Raw genomic sequence first — 21,481 nt, forward strand, 5'->3', positions numbered from 1 at the left:
GATGCGGGGCACATGAAGCAATGGTGAATGACACAAGCTGAGGGATACAGCTTTTCGGAAGAGCAGCAGAAGTGGCAGGAAGTCACTTATTCCTACACCTTCTCTTAAAGCTCTTTGAGGTGAGATGCATCCATGAAACACTGTGGCAATGGGCACATGGGTACAGAGGGGAGCTGGCCTGGTGGCAGCCGGGGCTCTGGCCACTGAGATCCTCCTGGACTTGGAGGACACTGGGGCAATCGGGAACCATTCTTTGCATCAGGATCCACAGCATTTAGGGGTTATACCTGAGTAATACAAAATCTCATTACTTCCCTATTTCTTTCCAATTTCTGGATGGCTAACTCTCAGTCTGAATCTGTGTTAGCCATAGATTCTGTGCAGGATTCTTCCCTGAAGACCAGAGCTGCCAGCAGCCCTCAGACTTACCACTGAGGGTGCTGGACTTACCACACTGACCCCGAAGTCCAGTGGGCCCAGGACAAGACCAGCCCTCAACCTGTGGCTCTGTCCATGCCCACTGCAGCTCCTGTGCTTCTGGGGCCCTCGGTCCCTACTGACCCTGGGCTACCGCAGCGCCTTGGGACTAGACAGGCTCCTGCTTCTCACCAGACCACACGGATGCCTCCGCCCACATGGAGTCATAGCTACCCCCAATGAGCCTCAACCTCCTTACCTGCGAAATGAGGGCCTTAAAGTCGGGCGAGAGATACACGAGACCAGGAATAGAGAATGTGGGATGCCGTGCCGGCACGCAGAGGGAGCACAATGAGATTCAGCTGCTGCACGTGCCATTGTGATTTCGGCTGCTATTTTCCTCCCTAAGTCCGTTGCCTCGTTAGCAGATTAGATGCCCTTGATCTATCAATCCTGGCTCCTGACCCCTCCACTTAACTATCTCAGGCAAGCCACTTAATTCCTTTGAGTCTATTTCCTTGCCAGAGGCCCATTCTCCTACTTTAGGGGATTGTTGCAAAGGTTAAATAAAATTATGCATGCAAACGCCAATCACTCGGCAGTGTTCCTTGGGTGGAAGCATACATGCTGATTGTCTCTGGTCTCCATTCCCTTCCTTTTGTCTGAGATATTTTCAACAAACTGAGTCGTGTTCAGCATGGTACCACATACCAAATAAATGCATAATAAAATGCCTACCAAAGGGAGGAATTCTGCCATCTTTGCTGTGTGGAAACAAACAAACCAAAACCAAAACAGATTGCCGTTGCTTTCCAGGAGTAGAAATAGCCTCCAGGTCATCTTATCCACCTTCTCGCTGGATACTGAATGCCCTTTGCAATACTCCCCCCAGAGGGTCATGGAGCTACATTGCAAACCTCTAGGTCTCAAGTGCAGTGAGGTGGGGACCTCACTACGTGCCTGCGCTTCACCAGGCAGCGGTCAGGATGCCCTGGCCCGGGCAGAGAGGAGGGCAGAGGGCAGAGTGCAGAGGGGTGACGCACAAGGGCCTGTGGCTGGGCCCACTGGTTTGGAGACTTGGCTGTGACGCTGACCAGCTGTTTCCCTGAACAAGTGACCTGTGACCTGCCCATGTGTGCTCAAGCTCCTCCTCTATCAAAGGCAGACAGTAACAGTGGCCACTGACGGGGCTGTATGCAAGGACCAGAGGAAATCAGATTTGTTCAAGGGAGTCATCTCAGGGAGGTGTCCCCAGGATGGCCTCCCTGGGCACAGATCCAACTGTGGAAGTTCATTTAACAGAGACTCTCCGAAGATGAGCTTCCTCCTCAGGCAGATTTCCAACTATCAGAATAGGTTACGTGATGTTATAAAATTATTTGGGGCAGAGGTAAATATTTAAAAGATGCCGTCTCAGCAAGGGAGGCCCCTGCTGCCAGCCACCTGGACCAGACCGGCAGGCTTTAACCTCCTGGGACAAATGGTGGCAGCTGACTACACGAGTGGAAACTATATCAAGAGAAATCTGCATACCAGGCAAATTCATGGGGCCCAGGCCGCTGTCTGCGGGGTTTACAGGCGCCACCTGACTGTGCTGAGTTCCCTCTGGGGTTCCCAGAGGCTCCAGCGAGCACACCTGCATCTTTTAGCAGGTGAGGAATATTGATTTGACTTAATATCTGTCTCAATGCTGTAACCAGAAAGCACCATGCTTGACCTTCTCAGCTCTCACTCCTATCATCACTGGCATGAAGACGGGGGCACCCTGAGGCTGACATCCTTGGGGGCAGGCACAGGGGCTGGTGCAAACCCTGTTCCTCCTAGTGTGATGGAATTATGGAAAGCGGCCTCAGATGAAAAAGCTTGTAATCAACAAGGGATTGAGTCAATAGATAATGGTGTCCTTGACCAGGAAAACACTTCTCTCTCTTGTCAGAATCAGGAAGAACATTCTATTACCACTCATTTTTAAATAAAATGTATAATTTTCCACCAATGTTTCATTTCAAGGTGTATAGAGATTAAAAGTCTTAGGCTTCTGAGGTCTTCTTTTCTTGTCTGCATCCTTCCCCTGCTCTCATGCATGAACTATGTATTTTTTGCATCACCCAAGTGTTTTTTTAGAATTCTGGAAGTGAGGAGAGGGGCTGACCACACACATGCCAAGCTTCACCCCAAATTAAGACAAAGGCTTGAAGGAGAGGAAGCTAAAGTGTCCTCTGCCCACTGCAGGGAGACTCTTCTTTCTGGAACATACATGGTGCCCCATCTCTGCGTACTCATAGCTTTTCCTGGCGCTCTGCCATTTAGACCTGACATCCTTGGCCGGATGCCAGGCATCTAGCATTCCCTGTCCTGTCTCAGCAGAGATGTGCTCACCTCCTCAGGGCCTTTGACACTCACGAGGGAAGTGAACACTCAGAGACACAGTGAGCACGAGTCTGAAAACTAGCTCGAATCTGGGCTCATCCCGGCCTCGGGGGCCAGCAGCGACCTTGCCGCCCTGCACATGCACTCCGGCCCTGGCACCAGCAGTCCCACAATCAAGCTGTTTAACTCTCCCATGGTCCTGGAACACAAGGCAGTCCTGTGTGGGGTTAAGAGTCATTCTCTCTAATCAGTCGGGGTGGATTCTATGCCCCCAAAGTTACTGACCCTCACAGTGTCTCAGGTTCCTTACACGCAAAGCAAGAACACAAACGGTACCAACCTCATAAAGTAATCGTGAAAATCAGGAGATGCACTCTCAGTGCCTGGCTCAGCGCTGCCCAGAGGAACTCTCTGGGATGAGGGAAATGCTCTCTATCTGCACCGTCCAGGAAGACGGGCTCTAGCCACCTGTGGCTCAGTACCACCTTGCAGTGTGGCTAGTGGAACCAAGACCTGAATTTCTCATTGTATTTCATTTTCTTTCACTTAAATTCCAGTTGACACATGCCTAATGGCTGCAGACCTGGACAGTGAACTCAGTAGACTGCCAGCCACACAGTGAGATCCCTACAAATGCTGCTGCTGTCATTCCTGGCACTATCATACTTGCTCAGCCAAAACCAACTTCTTATTGAGATCGCCAATCTCCCATCACCGTTTCCAAAATGCATGCACATTTATTTCATGCTTTTACCTTAACCAAGAGATTTATGTCCCCAGGAGACAGTAGTGGAGAGAGGCCCTGTCAAAGGAAAAATAAATCAATACAGACAAACACACGTTTGCACAGTACATCCTGTGCTTCTCTGGACAGCAAAGGGCCTTAACATGTAACTAACACGTAACACACCTGTGCCACGCACGGGATGCAAACAGCCCAGGCTGTGCCCCAAGCCCCGGAGCCACAGAAAGAAGGCTCTTTCGAAGCGGCAGACAGCTGCCAGTCCTGGCCAAGGCTGCCTGACACCAGCCTTTCCGGTCCCCCAGCTACTTCGCCAGCCCCTTCTCTTCTCCTGGCGGCCCTCCTCCCACCTCCATCAAAACCTGCCGGCATTATGGGTGCTGTGGAAGGCAAGGGGCAGACTGTCCTGGAGTCACCAGACGGCGCACAGCTTTGCTATCAGTCTAGTATGAATTTAAAGCAAGTTCTTCAGCTCCCAGGTGAAATCACATTTAAACCTCATCCGTCACTGTGGGTTGAAAGTCTCTAACTCTGGGAAGAAGATTTCAGAACTCAGGAGTAATTACAAAGTCTGTAAAGATACATAGCCATTTGTAGGTCACTGAATTCACATCCTTGCCCACTGTGAGCTGGAGTGTGGCCAGTCTGGAGCTCACGATGGAGGGGAAGCTGGTTCACACTGGGGTGGAAGGAACACAAGGCTTGGAAGGAAAATGGAAATTAACAGGTAGACGCTAAAGGGAAGGAGGTGTTTCTAGGAAGACTTGGAGATTGGCATGCAACTTTGCAAACATCTAAATTTTGCAATGGAAAAGGAACACCAGAGAATCGGTTCTCCAGAGGGGAAGGTGGTGTATTCTCTCTAGAATATGGGAAGCCTGTGGCCACAGGTGAACTTGCCATGTCTGATTTCTTCTAAGTAAGTCTGAGTTGAGGTTTATGAATTATGAATCAAGCCTGGCATCTTGGGGAGGCTGAAACCAAGACAATTTTCCCGGCTACCCCTCTTTCCCTGACCCCAGAGCTTCTGCCATATCCTGCAGCTGACAAAAGCCATGTGACAGTGGCATCATATGTTTGCAGAGGATAAGCTGGGTCATGGCTGGGGAGATATGTGTGTTATTTTCTGTGTCTGTGCACTCAAGTATTTGATCCACCCTCTGGGCTATTTTACGAGAACTCTTGGGACAGACGGGAATGGACCTGGCTCAGATTCGGAGGTGCCGCAGGACCTACCAGCCCTGCAGAAACACTCAGTCAGGGGGCAGCTGCTGGCGACCAAGCTGAGACCTCCCCTAGTCATCCGAGTGGGACCCTCTGGTGGAGGCCGACCTTGGCAATATTACTTTTTAAAACTTTCTTTTAAAAGGGGAAAAGGCATTTATTTTGAAGCCTTATTTTTTCCCCTGGGAGTTAATGATAGGATTCATATTCTTCAAACTGGGACATTCTCATGCTGCTGGCACTGTACCGTCAGCACGTTCTGGAGTTAGAGTGAGTGAGCCCTGCCGCACGAGGCTGGGCATCCGCTACAACGGGAGGGAGAACAAGCAGATGGTCGGCCGAGGCACCGGGTGACCTTGCAGATAACCATGTCTTATTGTGACCCATTTCTGTGAACTGCACAAGATAGGTCTCAAGAAAATACACAGAAACAGGGTCTGTGTGGGGGCGGTGGTCTTCTGAAGGTGACACAGGATGCATAAGCCTCTGACGCGTTGGTCTCACGTGGCAGGTTGCTGTCAGGTACCACAGGACAAGAGACAAACAGTAGGAAGTGTTGAGAGTATAAAAGCCAGGCTGTGCCCTGCCCAGCTCCTCCTTGGCCTCCTGGTAAACCCATCACCAGCTTCCAGAACATTGGTTGGAGATATGGAGTTGGTTACGAGCCAGCGGCTGATGGGCAGGAGGTGAGAGTGGCGCCTGGCTCAGGATGGGACAGCTCTGTGGTGCCGATCACACCCCAGAGCCCCCGTGGGTCGGGCCATGGCTGATTTCAGTTGAACCCACACCCTGGCTGCCTTTGCCCTGCCGTGGCCTGCTCCCCTCAAGCCTTGCAATTTCACCTGGGAGCTCACCTCCATCTGGAATCTGCAATGTATGCTGTTACCCACTTGCTCACCCCTAACCCACTTTCTATCCTTCTCTGTCCTGCTCCGTGCCCCTGCGAGGCTGCGCCCTGGAACCGTGTCACAGGGCTCACCTGCCTGCTGGCCTGTGGCCGATGGGAGCAATGAGAGGCATCATGGGGAAACTGGAGTGTTGTGTGGGGAGGAGCATGGCTCTGCCTCGGACACTTTCTGGCAATGGTCTTGAGCCCACAGCACAGCTGCCCTCTGACGCTCCCTCCCCACCCGTGTCCCTCTCACTGGGCTCTGAAAATAGGCACGATGGTACCAGCTTCCTACTCTGGGCATCTCAGATTAGTTCTTGCTGCCCACGGTTTGCTAAAAAGTCCCCTCTTAACATCTCTTGAACCATCTGAGCTGCATTTTTTTCTCGCTGGAGCCACCGCGAGAGTCAGTAGTCATGCAGAGCAGCGAGGTGACATACTGGTGTGCCAGGAGGCCCTCTTTCTCCTGTACTTCCTGGTAGGCCCTAGGAGAGGAGAGGAAGCGGCATTAGCTGTGCTGCGCACGCAACCCTGACCTGACCCGCTCTGCCCGCCCCTTCCAGCCTCCATATCTGCCAAGAGGAACTTGGTGAAAAAAATCACCCACCCATGAAGACCGGTACCAACAAAAATTCGCAGTTTTCAATCTCAGCTGAATACCCAGGGCTTCCCAGAAAACATTAAACCGTGGCAAATGTCAGGAGAGTAAGGCACTTCTACACTTCCTACCCAACACACAAATCTCACATTTCCTGCACACCGTGTATGCACACCTATCATAAACTTCCACCCTCCTTTTCCAAATGCAGGTGGAAGACGAGCTTTGCAGGGGAGGAGTCCCTCCCACTGGACTGGCTGCAAGAAGGTGACATTGACAGTGAAGCAGGGAAATTGAATAGGTGGAGACAGGAATCAGGAGATAACTTTCTTCTCTGAAACAGAACCCAAGGAATGGGGGGGGCGGTGGGAGGAGGGTAATTTATTGTTCCTGCTCCTAGTAAGCTAAAACGACAGGGATGGAAAGATGCCTGTCTAAGCCACAGGTCCCACCACTGCTGAGTGGTGCTGGACAGACCTGCTCGCCTAGAACCTGTGCTCGTCGCGCATCCATGTGGTCCATGAACACGTATCGGGTAGCTGACAGGCCACAGCAGATAGAGCAGCAAAACTGAAAATATTCATGGGGTGGCAGGGATGGTGGAGAACAGCTCCTCCAGGGGTTTCCTGGACAAGGAGGCTGGGACACGGAGGAGGGAGGCTTCCAGGGAAGGCTCTAAGAGCCCGGACTGAGCTGGTACCATTTCTCCTTACTTACATCCTGGCCAGCTGGTCCCTGGGGGCCGGGGAATCCAGGTGGGCCTCGAGATCCCTAAGGAAAAAGAATTTAAGCAAAAGAATGCTCCCCTTTCCCTGGCAACAGTTGGTTTTCATTGTACAAATGGCCTGTTCCTATGAGGAATCTACTATAATGTGTGTGCCAAGGACCACCCTGCCCAGCGCTTCCCCATTTCACCAGGAGCATGAGGGCAGACGTGGCAAACCCACGCACAGAACACTCTAGAAAGCCTTCCCTGGGAGCCTCACTGCCCAGGGCGCATGCGTGGGCCCCTTTCTTGGGCGGACGGGGCAGTGCCTCCAGTGCCAGGCCTGAGCTCCAGTCCCTGCTCACCCTCCCACGTCCTGTGCACGGCCAGCCCCGGGGGTCGCTGGCCGGTTACAGCTCACTAGTGAGGGCCCAGCACAGCACCCAGCGCTTAGATGACAGCCACTTTAATAAGAAGAGCATTCCCATTCTGTTGAAAACCGCTGAACACTACCAGGGGTTGGCATGCATCTTTCCTCATGATCTTGCTCCCTGTGGAGGTTTTCCTTAAATAGATGTGCAGGTGGGAACCAGCCATTTGGCCCCCAGGTGCTGGAATTGTGCAGGATGGCTGCTCAAGGGCCAGCCCTGCCTCTTCTGGGGCCTTCAAGACCTGCCCTTCACACCCGCCCCTCCACCGGGAAGCCCTTCTGCCTCATCTTTACAGTAACTTGCTCTGAAATCTCATGCCTGTCAATTAACTGCTATGAGCCTCAGTGTCCTCATCTACAAAAAATGAGGTAAAAATCCCTGTTCTTCTTTATTCAGAAACCGTCTGAATGAGCAGAATTTAACACAGGGACTATGACATGAGGTGCAGTACCATCCTAGCTGCTAATATGCAGCCACACGTGTACTGGGTGAGTTTATGGAAACACATTTTCCTGGCAAATGCATGCAAATGCTCATCGTCAGGGGTGCCATTGCTAAGAACGAGTGTTCGCCGAGCACCGTCCTGCTGCTTTGCATGCATTTGACCCATCAGACGTCCACGGTGGCCTCGAGCCTCCCAAGCCCCCTTTACAGATGAAGAGAGCTCCCTCCTTTGATCAGGGCTGTGGGGCTGGGGGCAATAAAGGCAGACTCAAAATTAGTTTTTCTGGCAATTTGATTAAATGTATTAACTGTGGCTGTCCTGATGCAGAGCAGCCCAAAGAAAAGCCAGCCACAGTCGTCTGGCTCTGCTGTGACACGGGTGGAGATGGCCCTCCTCCTGCTCTGTCGCTCACAGGTCGACACTTTTATTTTGGGGAGTCTGCGCTGTTTAATGTGAGGGATTTTCAGAAACTACGTTAGTTTCTGGCCCGTCCAGTTTAAAAGTGCTTAGATTAGAGCAGAATTTCTCCCATCAAAACCCAGTCCTTTAAATCATACTGTACCGGGGGCCCTTTGTCTCCTGGAGATCCTGAAGGGCCCTAACAAACAAACAAACAAACAAACAAGAAAGAGAAGTCAGCATGAGATGTTCATTTACACGTGCTGTGGCTTCATTCTAAGCCACGTCTTCAATTGTCCTTGAAGGAGTGGCCGCTCCGTCCCATCTGTAAGCCGCACTGTCACCACCTCCAGCCTCCGCCACCCCAAACGCTGCTCAGGGACATGTTCCTGGAACCCTCTCCATTGCCCCTGAGCTGGTGCCGCCTGACCCTGGCACCCACTTGGCCCCTGACACCTGAGCCATCCTCTAACCGTGGCTCTGCTATGAAGTGGGAACCCGCATCCCGAACCCCATGTTACGTCCCGTTCCTGCTCAGGACAGGCTGAGGGCCACACTCAGGGCCAGACTCCCCTGCATGGCCTGCTTTGGGGGCTGCTGCCATGGTGCTCCTCCTCGGCCTGCAAGGGGTGTCCACACACACGGGCACACACAGACATGCTCATACACATGCATAAGTGTGTACACACACACACACACACACACACAGATGCACACTCAGACACATGCATGGGTCTACCCCCTCCAAGTGTGTCCACCAGAAAATCTGCCTTCTAGACTTCGCCCTAAGACACATTTACTGACCGCGGCACTAGCACCCAGTGTCAGTTCCTGCAGGGTGGGGCCCTGAACCTTGGCTCCACCCTGCTTCTCATGGAAGGCTCTGCCCTGCCTTCCTACCTGGACACGTTCTTGTTGCACTGTGGTTCTCAGTGAGATGTCGCCACCCTGGGAAAGCCTCCATGACTTCTCCCAGGATTCTTGTTAAAGGGGGTGCCCTCTGAGCACCCCATCTAGAACACACTGCCCAGTAATGCTATGGCCCCGTGGCCCGTCGTGCTCCTCACTGAGCACGCTGTGTGGGCCCTGAGCTCCTTGCTCAGCACAGTCTCTGTGGGACTCAGCCTGGAGCCCAGGTGTGCTAAAGCGCAGCAAGCGGCACTCTGCCCTCATCAACATGTTAGAGCATGAGGAGAACTCGGGCGCCATTTGTAATCATCTTCCCTTTTCATTCGTGATCAGGCCAAGGCCCAGAGGAGACGGGATCTGCCCAAGCCACACCAGGGCCACCACCTCGGCCCGGCGCACCTGCGCCTCCGTGTGTCACAGCCCGTGAGAACTTCCCTAGATCCTCCCGTTTCACACAAATGCATAGGCTTCCGGCGGTGTGACAGACCAGGCACCCTAAAGGCCTGCCCACCAATCGGTCCCTGAGAACTGAGCAGAAGCCCCGTTTTAAGGGCACGGTGTAGTGCTAAACAAAGCAGGGGAAACCTCCAGAGGCCTAAAGACAAGCGGGTAAGACAGTGGACTCAGAACTGCCCCCTGGTCTGAAGTCGATCCTGATCCTCCAGTACGCCCACCCCCCACCCGCCCGTCCCCGCCCCTCCTCATTCTCATTGCATCTTTCAGGTTGTGAGTCAGGGGCACACGTGGACCAACATACACACCTCTGAATGATGTCCCTCTCAAAGCAGCTCCCTGACCGTATGCTAATCCTCAAGCAACGGCCTCAGGAAGAGTGTGTCGCCAGCGGCGCAGGGGATGCTGCCGTGTCGTTCTAGAGTCATGCTTTGGCTCCAAATTGAAGTCCATGAGCCGCCGCAGGCATTTAACTGGTTTATTAGGCCAGGCTCCAGATCCCTCTCTCATGTTGTTTAATTTCAAAGCCAGTTGTGAAGGATGGATTCTTATCAAAAAGGTCTTCATTTCAAATCTTTGCTTTATTAATTATTAGCTGTTTGACTGGAGGTAGTTACTTAGCTTCTCTGAGCTTAGTTTCCTCAACTGTCATACAAAACAAGGTGACCACCCTGTCCTGTGCGACCAGAAATAGAAGAAGATACATGAAGTAGAGAAGCCGGCCGGGGCCTGGCCCATCTAAGGAATTCCCGCAGCTATGCTGTTAGTACACTTGTAAGAAACATGGAAGTGGGGGCTCTCTCGTCCCCTCCTGGCCTGAGCTGGGAGCTCTGTCCTCTCGCTTTCTCTCTAAATAAAAGCCTCTCCCTGGCTCTCCTACGCTCAGTGTTTGCGAAGTTCATTCTTCAACTCTGCAAACAAGAACCCCGGCATCATCTTTGGGGGCTCGTCCGGGATCATTTCGGAGGTGAGTATCAGCACCCAAGCCTGCCTTTTCTCTCACTGTCCTTACAGAAGGAAGCCGTCTGTGGCTCACAGCATCGGGCGCTCATCAGCCACTAAAATGGGACTAGCCCGGCTGCCGATCTCGAAGTCTCGAGCGACAGGTGCCCCTGCGTCTCCCTCAGTGGATCCCCGTCTCCCGTGGGAGCCAGGAAAGTCACCTGAGTGGAGGCCAGGATTCCCCTTCAGAAGCATCTCCCTGGATGCGAGGGACCGAGGAAGGCCTTGGGCACTTGCGACAGGCTGCGCTTCAGCAGCTCCTCAAAGGCCCGCGTGTCTGGAATCAGACCCCGACAGCCCGACTGGGGATCCGTGAGGAGTGACCCTCTCTCTGTCTCTGACTCCCAGCCTGCTGCTTCAGGCTGCCCTGGCCTCTGGGTGAGGCAGGGCCGCTCCTGACCTCCTTTACACACTCTTGTGTGCCTCTAACTCCATCAATCTCATGGAACCCGATGCACACCACCACAAGGTAGGAGATCTACACTTCGCTCTTATTGTTGACTAAATGCTGTACTTTTTATCTCATAAAAATGTGTCTGGGACCTGTAAGTCACTTAAATGTTGATTAGCGTCGGCTACCAGTCTTAAGTACCGGGTGGAAGGTTTCCCGGTGTCTGCGGCTCCTTGATCCCCCGCCTCCGGACGGGAATGTCAGGGAGTGGCTGAGCCAGTTTCCAACACGTAAATGGCTCTATTCTGTTGATATCTCTTCCTTAGAGGCAGTCGTCCTGGGGCACACCATTTCCTTTTCTGCAGCCCCAGGGAAGGGACCAGGCTTGTGGCTCTGAGTGACCACCACTCTGACAGCGAGAGGTCACACAGACCCTGCGCTTATCAGGCAGTGGCCTCTCAAAGAACGATCCCGAGTGTACTATATGCTAAAGCCCGTGCAGAAGAAACTAGGGTCTGGATTAGAACTCCCAAAAGGCTTAAAGGAGGAGCACACTGGTGAGGTCCCACTAAATCCAGAGCTCCGAGGTGACTCTTGCTGAGTGGGAAGGCCAGAGGGGAATAGAGGCAAGGTGCAGGCCACGCTGGTAAGGAGTGGTTAAGTCCAGTAGGCCTGGCAGAGGAGGTGACTGACCACTGCCACCCAGTCTCCAAGGTGAGGGGACCCCCTCACAGTAAAGGCCGACCAGGTGTCACACACCTGTCTCTCTCCCTTCCAGGTGGGAGCATCCTCTTCAAGTTTAAAGCCAGACACACCTCTGGCATGCATTCTGAAGAGTTGGGAGCAATTTGATCCCCAAACCCTGACAAAGAAGTGTCTTTTCTTCTTCTGCACACAAACCTGGCCTCAATACAAATTCTCTGATGGAGAGGCCTGGCCCCTGAGAAAAATATATGATATAATAAGGTTACGCAGCTAAATTAATTTTGTCACAAGGAAGGAAAATGGTCAAAAGGCCTGTAAACTACTACAATATGGAACTGGCTTTCTAAATCCTTTTATTGGAAATCTATTCTACTTATTGGGTTCATAATCATCCTCAAAATTTATCTTCTGCCATACAGCCTGGCTTAAATCTTTCAGAGGAGAAGAATGCTTAAAGAGAGGCTTGACTTTGTCATGTTTAGTGAAGATTTTGTAAATAATCTAGCATGGTTGTTAAGAATGAGTAAACTTAAGAGTAGTAACTGAACTAATTGGCTGCAAGGATGTTAAGAACATCGCACACCCTGCAGACCTCCCAAGCCTCCGGCATCGATGGACGAGGAGTGTTTTTCGTTGGTATGATCACCTAGCCTCCATTTTTATACCATCTCTTGGTTTAGAAGATATAATTTGGCATATCAAATCCTTAACCAGTTTTACTCAAAAGGCCTTAAATAATACTATCCAAGGAATAGCTCTCCTAAATACTAAAGTTAAACTAATGCACCAAGCAGTTATACAAAACAGAATGGCACTAGTCATCTTAACAGCAGCACAGGGTGGGACCTGTGCTATAATTAAAGTTGTGTATTGTGTGTCCATTCCAAATTATTCATGAAATGTCTCTGATTCACTCCGGAACCTCCGAAAGCAAGTCCAAGCTGTCAGGCCCAGAAGTCCCATAGACTACTACGATATGGAGCTGGTTCTCTAAATCCTTTTGAAGCCATAAAACTGCTAATGGTGATGGAAATAGAACCTAAGATAGAAGTGCCCATCTTCTGAGGGCCTCTTGACTGACTAGTGATGGAGACCTAACTGCACCCTTTACTGCGCCCCCTTCTCAGCATGAAGCAGCCAGAGTGGTAGTCACCCCCTTTCCCCTAGCAGCAGTTAGGGTCTCCATCTGCAGAGGGGCAAATGAGACAGGGACCCTGAGCTTAGACAGAGCAGGGTGAGGGTCTCCGGAAAAAACAGAGCAAGATAATCCATTGCGGGATTTGCTCTGGCTGCTGGGGGGCCCAGCTTGTTTTTCTGACTTTACCCAGGTGCTGCTTTTCTTCCTCCAGCCCTAAACAAATGATTTGCAACCCGGGCAATGTAGCAAGCCAGCCCAAAACAACGTAGTACAAACGGGAAGGATTCCATCTTGAAAATAAGATTGCATCTTAAAACCCAATTAGTTAAAAATAAGTTTCTTAACAAACAGACAATAACTCAGCCCACCTTGGGAGCAAAGCAGGCAGCCTTGAGTGATATGCTCCCAGGCCGGGAAGCTGCTATCCTGGGAGAAAATCAGAGCAGTAAAATTATTATAAATAACCAGGAAGACTAATAAGAATCTTAGTGTTTCTTCAAAGGTAAACATCTTGGGACCACTTAGCAGGTGTACATCCCTAGCCCTTTGTCTCTCAACCATCTATAAAACCCCTAGACAGTGCTCCACCCCGGGCCTCTCTCGTCCCCTCCGGCCTGAGCCGGGAGCTCTGTCCTCTCACTTTCTCTCTAAATAAAGGCCTCTGCTTGGCTCTCCTAAAAAAAAAAAAAAGAAACACGACAGTGTGCTGATGAGGGGGACTGGACAGTGACTTCCTGACACTGTTACTGAACCTGAAGCCTGCACATGCTTGCAACCACAACGACCTTCCTTTCCAAGATGATGCCCCTGACGTGTTTGTGCAAGAGTCACTTCCCCCTATGACACATACTTTGGCCTTTGATGCCATTTTCCACTAAAAGACCCACAACTTTTTGGAGAAATGGCTGATCCCAGATCTGAGCCAGGATTGTGTACAAATCTAGGGCATCTCATCATTCCAGAGAGCAAGGAAATTATCAAAGACTGCTAGGCTTGCATCAGAAGTACTTAGGACCAACTTGATTCACCTCCTGTTGGCATAAAATAAGACAATTTGACCATCTAGATGAAGAAAAATGGTAATATGTTAAAACACCTCAAATGTTTTAAATCCATGAATTTGAAATTACTGCTAAAAAACAAAAACACCCAACTGATCATCTCTGTGAGATGCTAGGGAATCAAGTCATTAGCTGAAAATAATTAAAGGGAAAGAAGGGGGCATCGAGTCTCCACCTTGTATAGGAACTGTGCCGTGCATCCAAATTGTAAATAAGGGGATGCTTCTCCATAGGGAAGTAGGTTAGCTAATACATGAAGAAGAGCTGATAGAACAAGAGTGGCAGCAATTTGCAGCCCTCGATGTGCTGATTGGTCTAAGCACCGGGTATCGAAGGGTGTGAACAAAGAGCTCAAGAGACGGGCAGACAGCACGTGCCTCCCGATGAATAGCACCTGTGAGCCTTGCCCAGAAGATCAAACCTCAGTCTGATCTCGCTTCTCAGCTCCAGTATGATGTACAGGGAATTCTAGGACAGAGCAGCCTATTAAACTATTACATTAACAATTCCAGACTATAAGACCAAAAAATAAAACTCGTTTCATTAGAGAATCAATTGCAAAAGGAAAGAACAAAGAACGGAAGGAAAATCTATAGATCAATTTTAAAAGTTTTAAATCAACCAACTGCTATCTGTTTATTTGGATCTTGACTCAAACAAAAGAAAACTGCAGAAGCATGACATTCACGGAATTAATAGAAACGTGGTCATTGACTGGATAGTTGATGACAGAAGTGACAGTAGAAACTTATTTTAAAACTGTTTTTTCATCAACAAAACAGGTCCCCTGAGACTTTAATCTAACAACAAAGATTGAGGTACTTAGCTTCTGGTTCTGCAAGAGGCCCTGGGGGCCGAGGGGGGTCCACACCCTCCCCACCTCGGGACCTCGCTCTGTGCGTGAAACAGGAAAAGTCCCGTGCATTTCCTGAGCAGCAGCCTTGGGGGAAACTACTGAGAAACACCTGGTGTCCCCAAGCAGCGGCCGGACAGGATGGGGCTACATGGCCACCCATACGCCTTTCAAAGGGATACCAGGCACCCTAGGGCTGGCATGGCTCTCTGGTTCTTACAACCAAAGGGATTAGACTAAGCAGGCAGATAAGACATAAACAAAACAGGATTGCCAGGGTTGGAAGTCCTGGTTCAGGAGTGATAATGTGCATGAGAGACACTGTCAGGTGAGGAGACGTGAACCTGTGCTTCAGTCTCATCGCCGCCCTGTCTGCTCAGGTTAGAATGCGGAGGCCGCTCGCTCCCAGCTCTCCGATGCCCATGATGTGGGACTTCAGGCAGGTGGTGCCACAGGGCTAGGTCTGTCTCCTCACCTGTGAATGAAGAGGGGAGTGGCAGGTGCCTGGCTGGGCTGCTGGGAGGATCGAATGAGGAGGAAGGTGGGCCCCCTGCCGGAACAGGGCCGAACCAGCTGCCGTTATTCCCGCTCCTTCGGCAGCTTTTGTCTCTGTTCTCAGGACACTGCTCCCTGGAAGGTGGGAAGCAAGCAAACCTCTGCCAGGACACTTGAGTGTCTTACTGAACATAAACGAGGGCAGCGACCCAGTCTCGGCTGAACGTGCACACGGAAGGCACCCATGCAAGGACTCTGGGGAGGGAAGTCAAAATCTGGGTGGGGGAGGGTTTTTATGACATCAAATGGTCAAAGGCATCGTTCCCGATATTGCCATAGTGTAACCCTCCCAACATCCAGGGCTGCCACAGAAATCACAGGCCCAGGAAGCCAGTGGTCAGAGAAGCCCTGGGGTCCATGGCTATCAGTGGGCACCTTGCCCTGGCAGACCTCAAGCTCCTGGCTCATTAGCACTTTGATCTGCCCTCAGGCCTAAGTGGGACCATTTTTAAGCATTTCAAACTTTGTTAAATGAAGATCGGAAGTAACCACAAGATTAAAGGGAATTTTTTTTTGTTGATGTCTTAAAAGCAAGAGGCCAAAACTCCAAACAACGGCATCCCCATCCTCCCCTGTCTGATGATGGTGCACAGGTCAGCAAGGAGGCCAGGCTCCCTCCCAGAGGGGCAGAGCTGCCCGGGAGGCCAAAGGCCCTGGAGCATAAGCCATGGAGGAGGGATGTGAAAAGCAGCTTAGAAGCTGATCCGCCCTTGATGTGGGGACTTAGTGGAAATGAGTAAACCTGCTCATCTTGCTGAAGCCGCAAGATGAGCTGATGCACAGGGTGAGTCCCAGTTTTGGAGGTCGCGGGAATCCGGGTCCTGGCCTGCTCATGTGACACTGGCCAAGTCACTTCCGCTTCTGAACTTCAGAGGGTTTACATGGGATGCAGTGGTGCAGCAGACAATGTCACTGCCCCTCTGTAAATTCCCTGGACCCCAGTAACCTGCAGCTCCTTGCTCAGGTGCGTGCCCAGAGCTTTCTGCCGCTGCAGGAGGATGCTTGGCCTGGGTGCATCCCTGATGGACCCACAGCCCCTGTCATCACCACTTTTTCAGCTGCTGCTCTCAGCATACCCTGAGCCCTCCATGCATATTCCCAGGCCATTAGCAGCCTGGGCCAGTGGCCAAAGACAGGATTTACGAAAATCCAATAAGGTTTCATCCACCATGGAAGCTTTTAATAAGTCAGAGTGCAGGAAAGACACTAAACAGTTGATTTATAGCCTGTTGGCTGGAGCCAGCCAATTACTGTGCACGTGGGATCACTTAGGCAGGAGCATATTTGATGGGCAACTGTCGCTGGCCCTAAAGTGGGAGGTGGGATGACTCGCGTCCACCTCTGCCGCCTGGCCTTCTAAGGACTTGATGCAGTCACTCCTTAGGGAGCAGGCTGGGCCCCGTACAGACCTGCTGAGTGGTGGAGGGACCACACCCCAGCCACCGCTCTGTGGGGTCAATGACAGTAGTTTGTTAGTTCTGTGGGGTTAATGCATTAATTCCTGCATGATTCAGAATCCCACCTCCAGCAGATTGGGCCCCAGGAAAAGGAGGATTTCTGAAACAAGAAAGTCTGAACTTCTATGTTTCTTCACTGCATCTTTTGCCATATTGCTCCTCCCAGCTTCTAAAAGTCTGAGAAAATAGCCGAAGACAAAAGATAAAGTTGATGTAATGATGTGGAGGGTTTTGAACATGAGAAATTCTAGCTGAGAATTTCTTTTAAAAAAACAGACTAAAACTAGACATTCCCAAGGGGATTCCACATGTAAGATACAGCGCCACTGGGCCTTCCTACCACCTTGAAATGAGCGCCCATGCTAGGGGGTGGGAGTAGGGGTACGGGAGGCCATTGCTGGTGGGCAGGGAGGGAGGCATGCTCGGGAGTGGGCAGGCAGAGAGGCGAGGGCCCTGGAGGATTTCAGGGAGTGAGAAGCCCAAGACCAGCTCTGGATGTAAGAGGATATTAAGAGAGTCATGTTGTGGGTAATAAATTGAATTTATTTTCAAATTCATTAGAGACAAATGGAAAATAGTATTACCTTAATTATTTTTGGTTGTGGTCTGCATTTCTTGAATACAAAATCAAGCAGAGACTGGACCATGTGCTGCTCTGGTTTATATTCAGGTTACATTTAACAGGGATCAAATTAGATTTTACTTCTGGGTTAAGAGAATAATGATAACAGCAACAAAACAGGAGTCGCTGGTATTTTGTGAGGCTTAACAGCATTTGAAAAGGACGGGGTATTTGAGCTTCTTTTAAATCACAGTGACACAGGTGCTACAGATTTGCTGTCTGTGTGTTCCCCAAATTCATACCTCATCTGACCTCCAGAGCGCTGGCATCGGAGATGGGGGGGCTCTGGGAGGTGACTGCATCATGGAAGTAGAGCCCTCATGGCTGGAGACAGTGCCTTTATAACAGAGACCTCAGAGCGCACGCTCCCCTTTCTGCCCTTTCTGAGGACACGGAGACAAGCCAGCCATCATCTATGGCCCTGAAACATAGCCATCAGGTACTGAATCTGCAAGCACCTCGACCGTGGACTCCTAGACTCCAGAACAGTGAAATACAAATTTCTGTCACTTATAATCCACTGACTCCATGGTATTTTTGTTATATCAACCCAAACAGACCGAGACAATATGGCCGTTAGGAGAAAAGTCAGTGCGGTTTTTAGGTGCCTTCATAAATAAAGTGCTATATGAGTGGCAGAGCAGGGAGTGCGCAGGAGGTCATGAAGCCCGGGGGTGGAGAACCGGCCTTAAATTCGGAAGGTTATCATTCAGCAAAGAGGGGGAGGGGCGCTTTCTGTGGTACGAAGGGAAGAATCAGAATCAGTGAGTGGAAAATACCTTAATCCTACTCTTTATGGAAAGAAGTTTTTAATACACGTCTGTTCTTTATGGGAATAATTGTCTATTTCAAAGCCAGATGTACCAGCTTCGAAAGTGTGGCTTCTGCTTCTAGAGGCATTCGGTCAAAAACACTGGTGACAGCTCTCTGGTCGGATGGGGGCCTGCAAGCCACTGCCCTGACCAGCCCTCACCTGCCACTCGGAGGTTTCACAATTCCTCAAGTTTCTGCCTCTAGGGAGCCTGCGAACTCACACCTACTAGACAGATGTGAACCGTTCGTCAAAAACGCCGATTTGAGGAGCGCGTCAAGGTTTTATTTGGGAGAGTGTGTTGAGAGCCTTCCTGGGCCCTCACCCATGTGCTCGCTGAAGGGTGGAAGTGGACTCACACTCCCCCGAAGGGCGTGGCAGTGCGTGGCCTCTCCCGCGCGGCGCTCCCTCCCCGACCACTTCACTCCACCCTCTGTGACTCAGCTTTTGCAAAGCTTGGCCAGTGAGTCATTTTTTTTTCTTTTTTTAATGTTAATGAGTTTTGCTCTCTGCTCTTTGAATGAGACAAGCCTTGGTCTCCCCAGAACCCTTAGTCCCATCAGAAATACACTATATTTTAGTAACAAGATCTGTGGGCAGACGTACACCCCAACTGCCCTGAGAACCCATGACCTACTATGAAGTTAGCCGGAAAAAGAGTGAATGTCCCTGCGGTGTGACCTGGCTGCGTACTACTCAGGAGCCAGTGGGGACAGCCCCAGGGCCCCACAGCGGGGCAGGACAGGGTGAATGGCACTCACAGGGGGGCCGGCGATCCCAATGCCCGGGTCGCCGTGGCTGCCAGGAGGGCCAGGGATCCCAGGTGCACCTCGCTCTCCCTAGAAAGAGAAAAAAATAAGACCAAGAGGTCAGTTCTAGGACACAGAGGGCCAGGGTGCACGAGGAACTACGTCCTGCCACTGTGCGACCACACTCCACGGACACCACTCCCATCACTTGGACCCCGTGCATCCAACATGCATGACCCCCAGCTCCCAGCTGTGATGGTGCCCCAACTTTCTCCACGTTCCAGATGTGGTCATCATAATATGACAGCTCCAGGGGACCAGAGTTTTGAGTTCTGTGGTTTCTCCAGACCTCCTCACGCCTCCGTCCTGACCACACGCAAGATCTGACCGCGTACCCGCATTTCAGCTCAGCTCCCACATCACCAGTGAATTAACTCATCAATACACCAATGGTTTGCCACTTTTCCAGAGGCTGGGGGAGCAAGGGTGACTCAGACAATGACCTTTGTCATCATGCACAGGGGTCAGCATCGTGCGGGTTTAGCCCTTATTAACTGTTGACTCTAGAAAGTGAGAAGTTCCCCGAGCTTCAGGTTTCCCGTTTACAAACGGCAGGCGGGAAGGGGAGCAGCCCCACCAGTGGGCGGCCTGTGCATGAGACAAGATCACGTGCGGAGAGCCTGGCTCAGCACCTGGCACGGCGCTCAGGGCAAGTTAGCTGTGTGGCTGGTGTTACTCTCCAGGCCCTTTCCTTCTGGACTTTGATGCAAAGAGTGAACAGGAGAAGGAAAGAGAAGTGGAGAAGAGATTCTGTTGGCCATATTCTGTAGAAGGAAGCGGAGACAGAATCCTACCTTCTTACCCACAACGTCACGTCGCCAGCCTCGGACAGGCTTCCCCCGACTCAACTGGTGGCCAGACCTGACCTGTCCAGACACGGGCTACTCGCCCTCTTTAGTTATCTGCCTGTATGCGTGTTTGCACATTTCCCCTGCATCAATATTAATGAGTGTGATTAGGAATGCTGCCCCACACACCTCAGTGAATGTTAATATACAGTTTGCAAATTACTACCTTTCTAAATTCCAAAATAAGTTCAATCCAAAACACATATGGCCCCAACAATTTTGTGTAAGGAACTGTGCACCTTCATTTAGTCATCTGAAGTCAGACAAGCCTAATATGGAAATGGCGGGTGACCTCATTAGGACTACTTGATACCTCTGGATTGAGCTAATATATATGACAAATAGAAAGAGTCTAAGAAGGTGGTTTTGGAGAGCCAACAAGTTAATGTGCTACAAACTGATTTCAGGTAGAACCCAGCATCGCTAGGCAATATGTTGCTTTATGAAGTTTATATTTCTATGCATTGAAGAAGGAAATCACTAATAATCAGCTTACACTTAAACCATTGTTTCAACAAGAAAACTTACATTTTGGACCTTTAAGAAAAGAAATGCTTCTAAGATGATTTGCCTTTCCTGAAATATATAAGTTATATATCAATTCAACTAATGTTTGTTGTTTATTCTTTGGAACAGGGACCCAGGCTCCACGACCAAAGGAGGTCTCGGTCACACGCCCGCCCGCGTCGGACACGCAGTGCTGAGTTCTGAGGAGCAGCTCGTTCACGGCACTGGGAGGAACAGGGTCTGTGAAGTTCTCAAAAGAGACGAACCAAAATCCAAATCCCGCACCAGTAACACCGCCTCTTCCCCTTGTCCCTTCAGCCCCATGGGGGGCCATGCTTCCTGAGCGCCACAGCATCTTTTAGCTTCCTTAGCCATGGTGGGGCCACCCTCCCTTCCATAAATCATCCCCTTCTGAAATTCTTGTCAAAGTCCCAGGAGGTCATTCTGTTTCTTTAGAATAACATGGCATGGCTGGTTCTGGGAAGTACACAATGCTTGGAAGTGTTAGAAAATCTAATGTGTATGCACTGGGGGTGGGGGTGGGGGAGGAAGCCAAGAAATGAGGCAAATGTGGGAAAAAGTCCACTAAGTGTGGATACGAAATGTGCACGAAGTGTGAACATGATCAGGGTCGTATCAGCCCCCAGCAAATCACAATAGTGGGCGGGCGGTCAGGCAGGGGCACTGCAAACTGACAGGTGACACAAGGACCAGTCTTTGGACAATGTCACCCGGTTCTGTGACCTTGGGTAAGTCCCATAACTCTCTGCCCCTAAGGGCCCTCATCAGTTAGGGAAAAGAACATTCTACCAAATTACCACTTACCTTACAAAGACACATTGAAAAGGTAAGAGACCATATATACAACGGTGAGTATTGCAGGTATATTACTATCATTCAATGAGCAGAATTAGAAAACAGAAAATGAACTAAGCATGCAGAGACATCAAAAAGCTATCTTTTTGTATCTCAGTTTCTTTTTAGAATTAACGTAGATTTCTTATTATTTTCTGTTTTAACGTGTTTCCTTCCCTCTTCCCAAGGCTGTGCTTCATGCAGTGATGTGCAAACCCTCACACTGCAGCTAATCCCATCAGTTGGAGTGGTATTCTTCTGTGCTGTCTGTCAGACCCCAGACT

At 50.6% G+C, this 21,481-nt stretch overlaps 1 protein-coding gene across 1 annotated transcript in view; it reads right to left on the bottom strand.

Annotated features, from left to right (window-relative positions):
• Positions 1-21,481, bottom strand: part of COL22A1 (collagen type XXII alpha 1 chain) — a 237,705-nt gene that overhangs the window by 56,460 nt on the left and 159,764 nt on the right. Inside the window, exons 39-43 of the mRNA XM_057497641.1 lie at positions 18,940-19,017; positions 8,385-8,420; positions 6,958-7,011; positions 6,083-6,127; positions 3,542-3,589 (exon numbers count right to left, since the gene is read on the bottom strand). Coding sequence (XP_057353624.1) covers positions 3,542-3,589; positions 6,083-6,127; positions 6,958-7,011; positions 8,385-8,420; positions 18,940-19,017 — 261 coding nt within the window. The remainder of the gene's footprint in view (positions 1-3,541; positions 3,590-6,082; positions 6,128-6,957; positions 7,012-8,384; positions 8,421-18,939; positions 19,018-21,481) is intronic.

This window comes from Manis pentadactyla, chromosome 3 (assembly GCF_030020395.1).
Source record: "Manis pentadactyla isolate mManPen7 chromosome 3, mManPen7.hap1, whole genome shotgun sequence".
In the NCBI taxonomy this organism is placed as follows: domain Eukaryota; kingdom Metazoa; phylum Chordata; class Mammalia; order Pholidota; family Manidae; genus Manis; species Manis pentadactyla.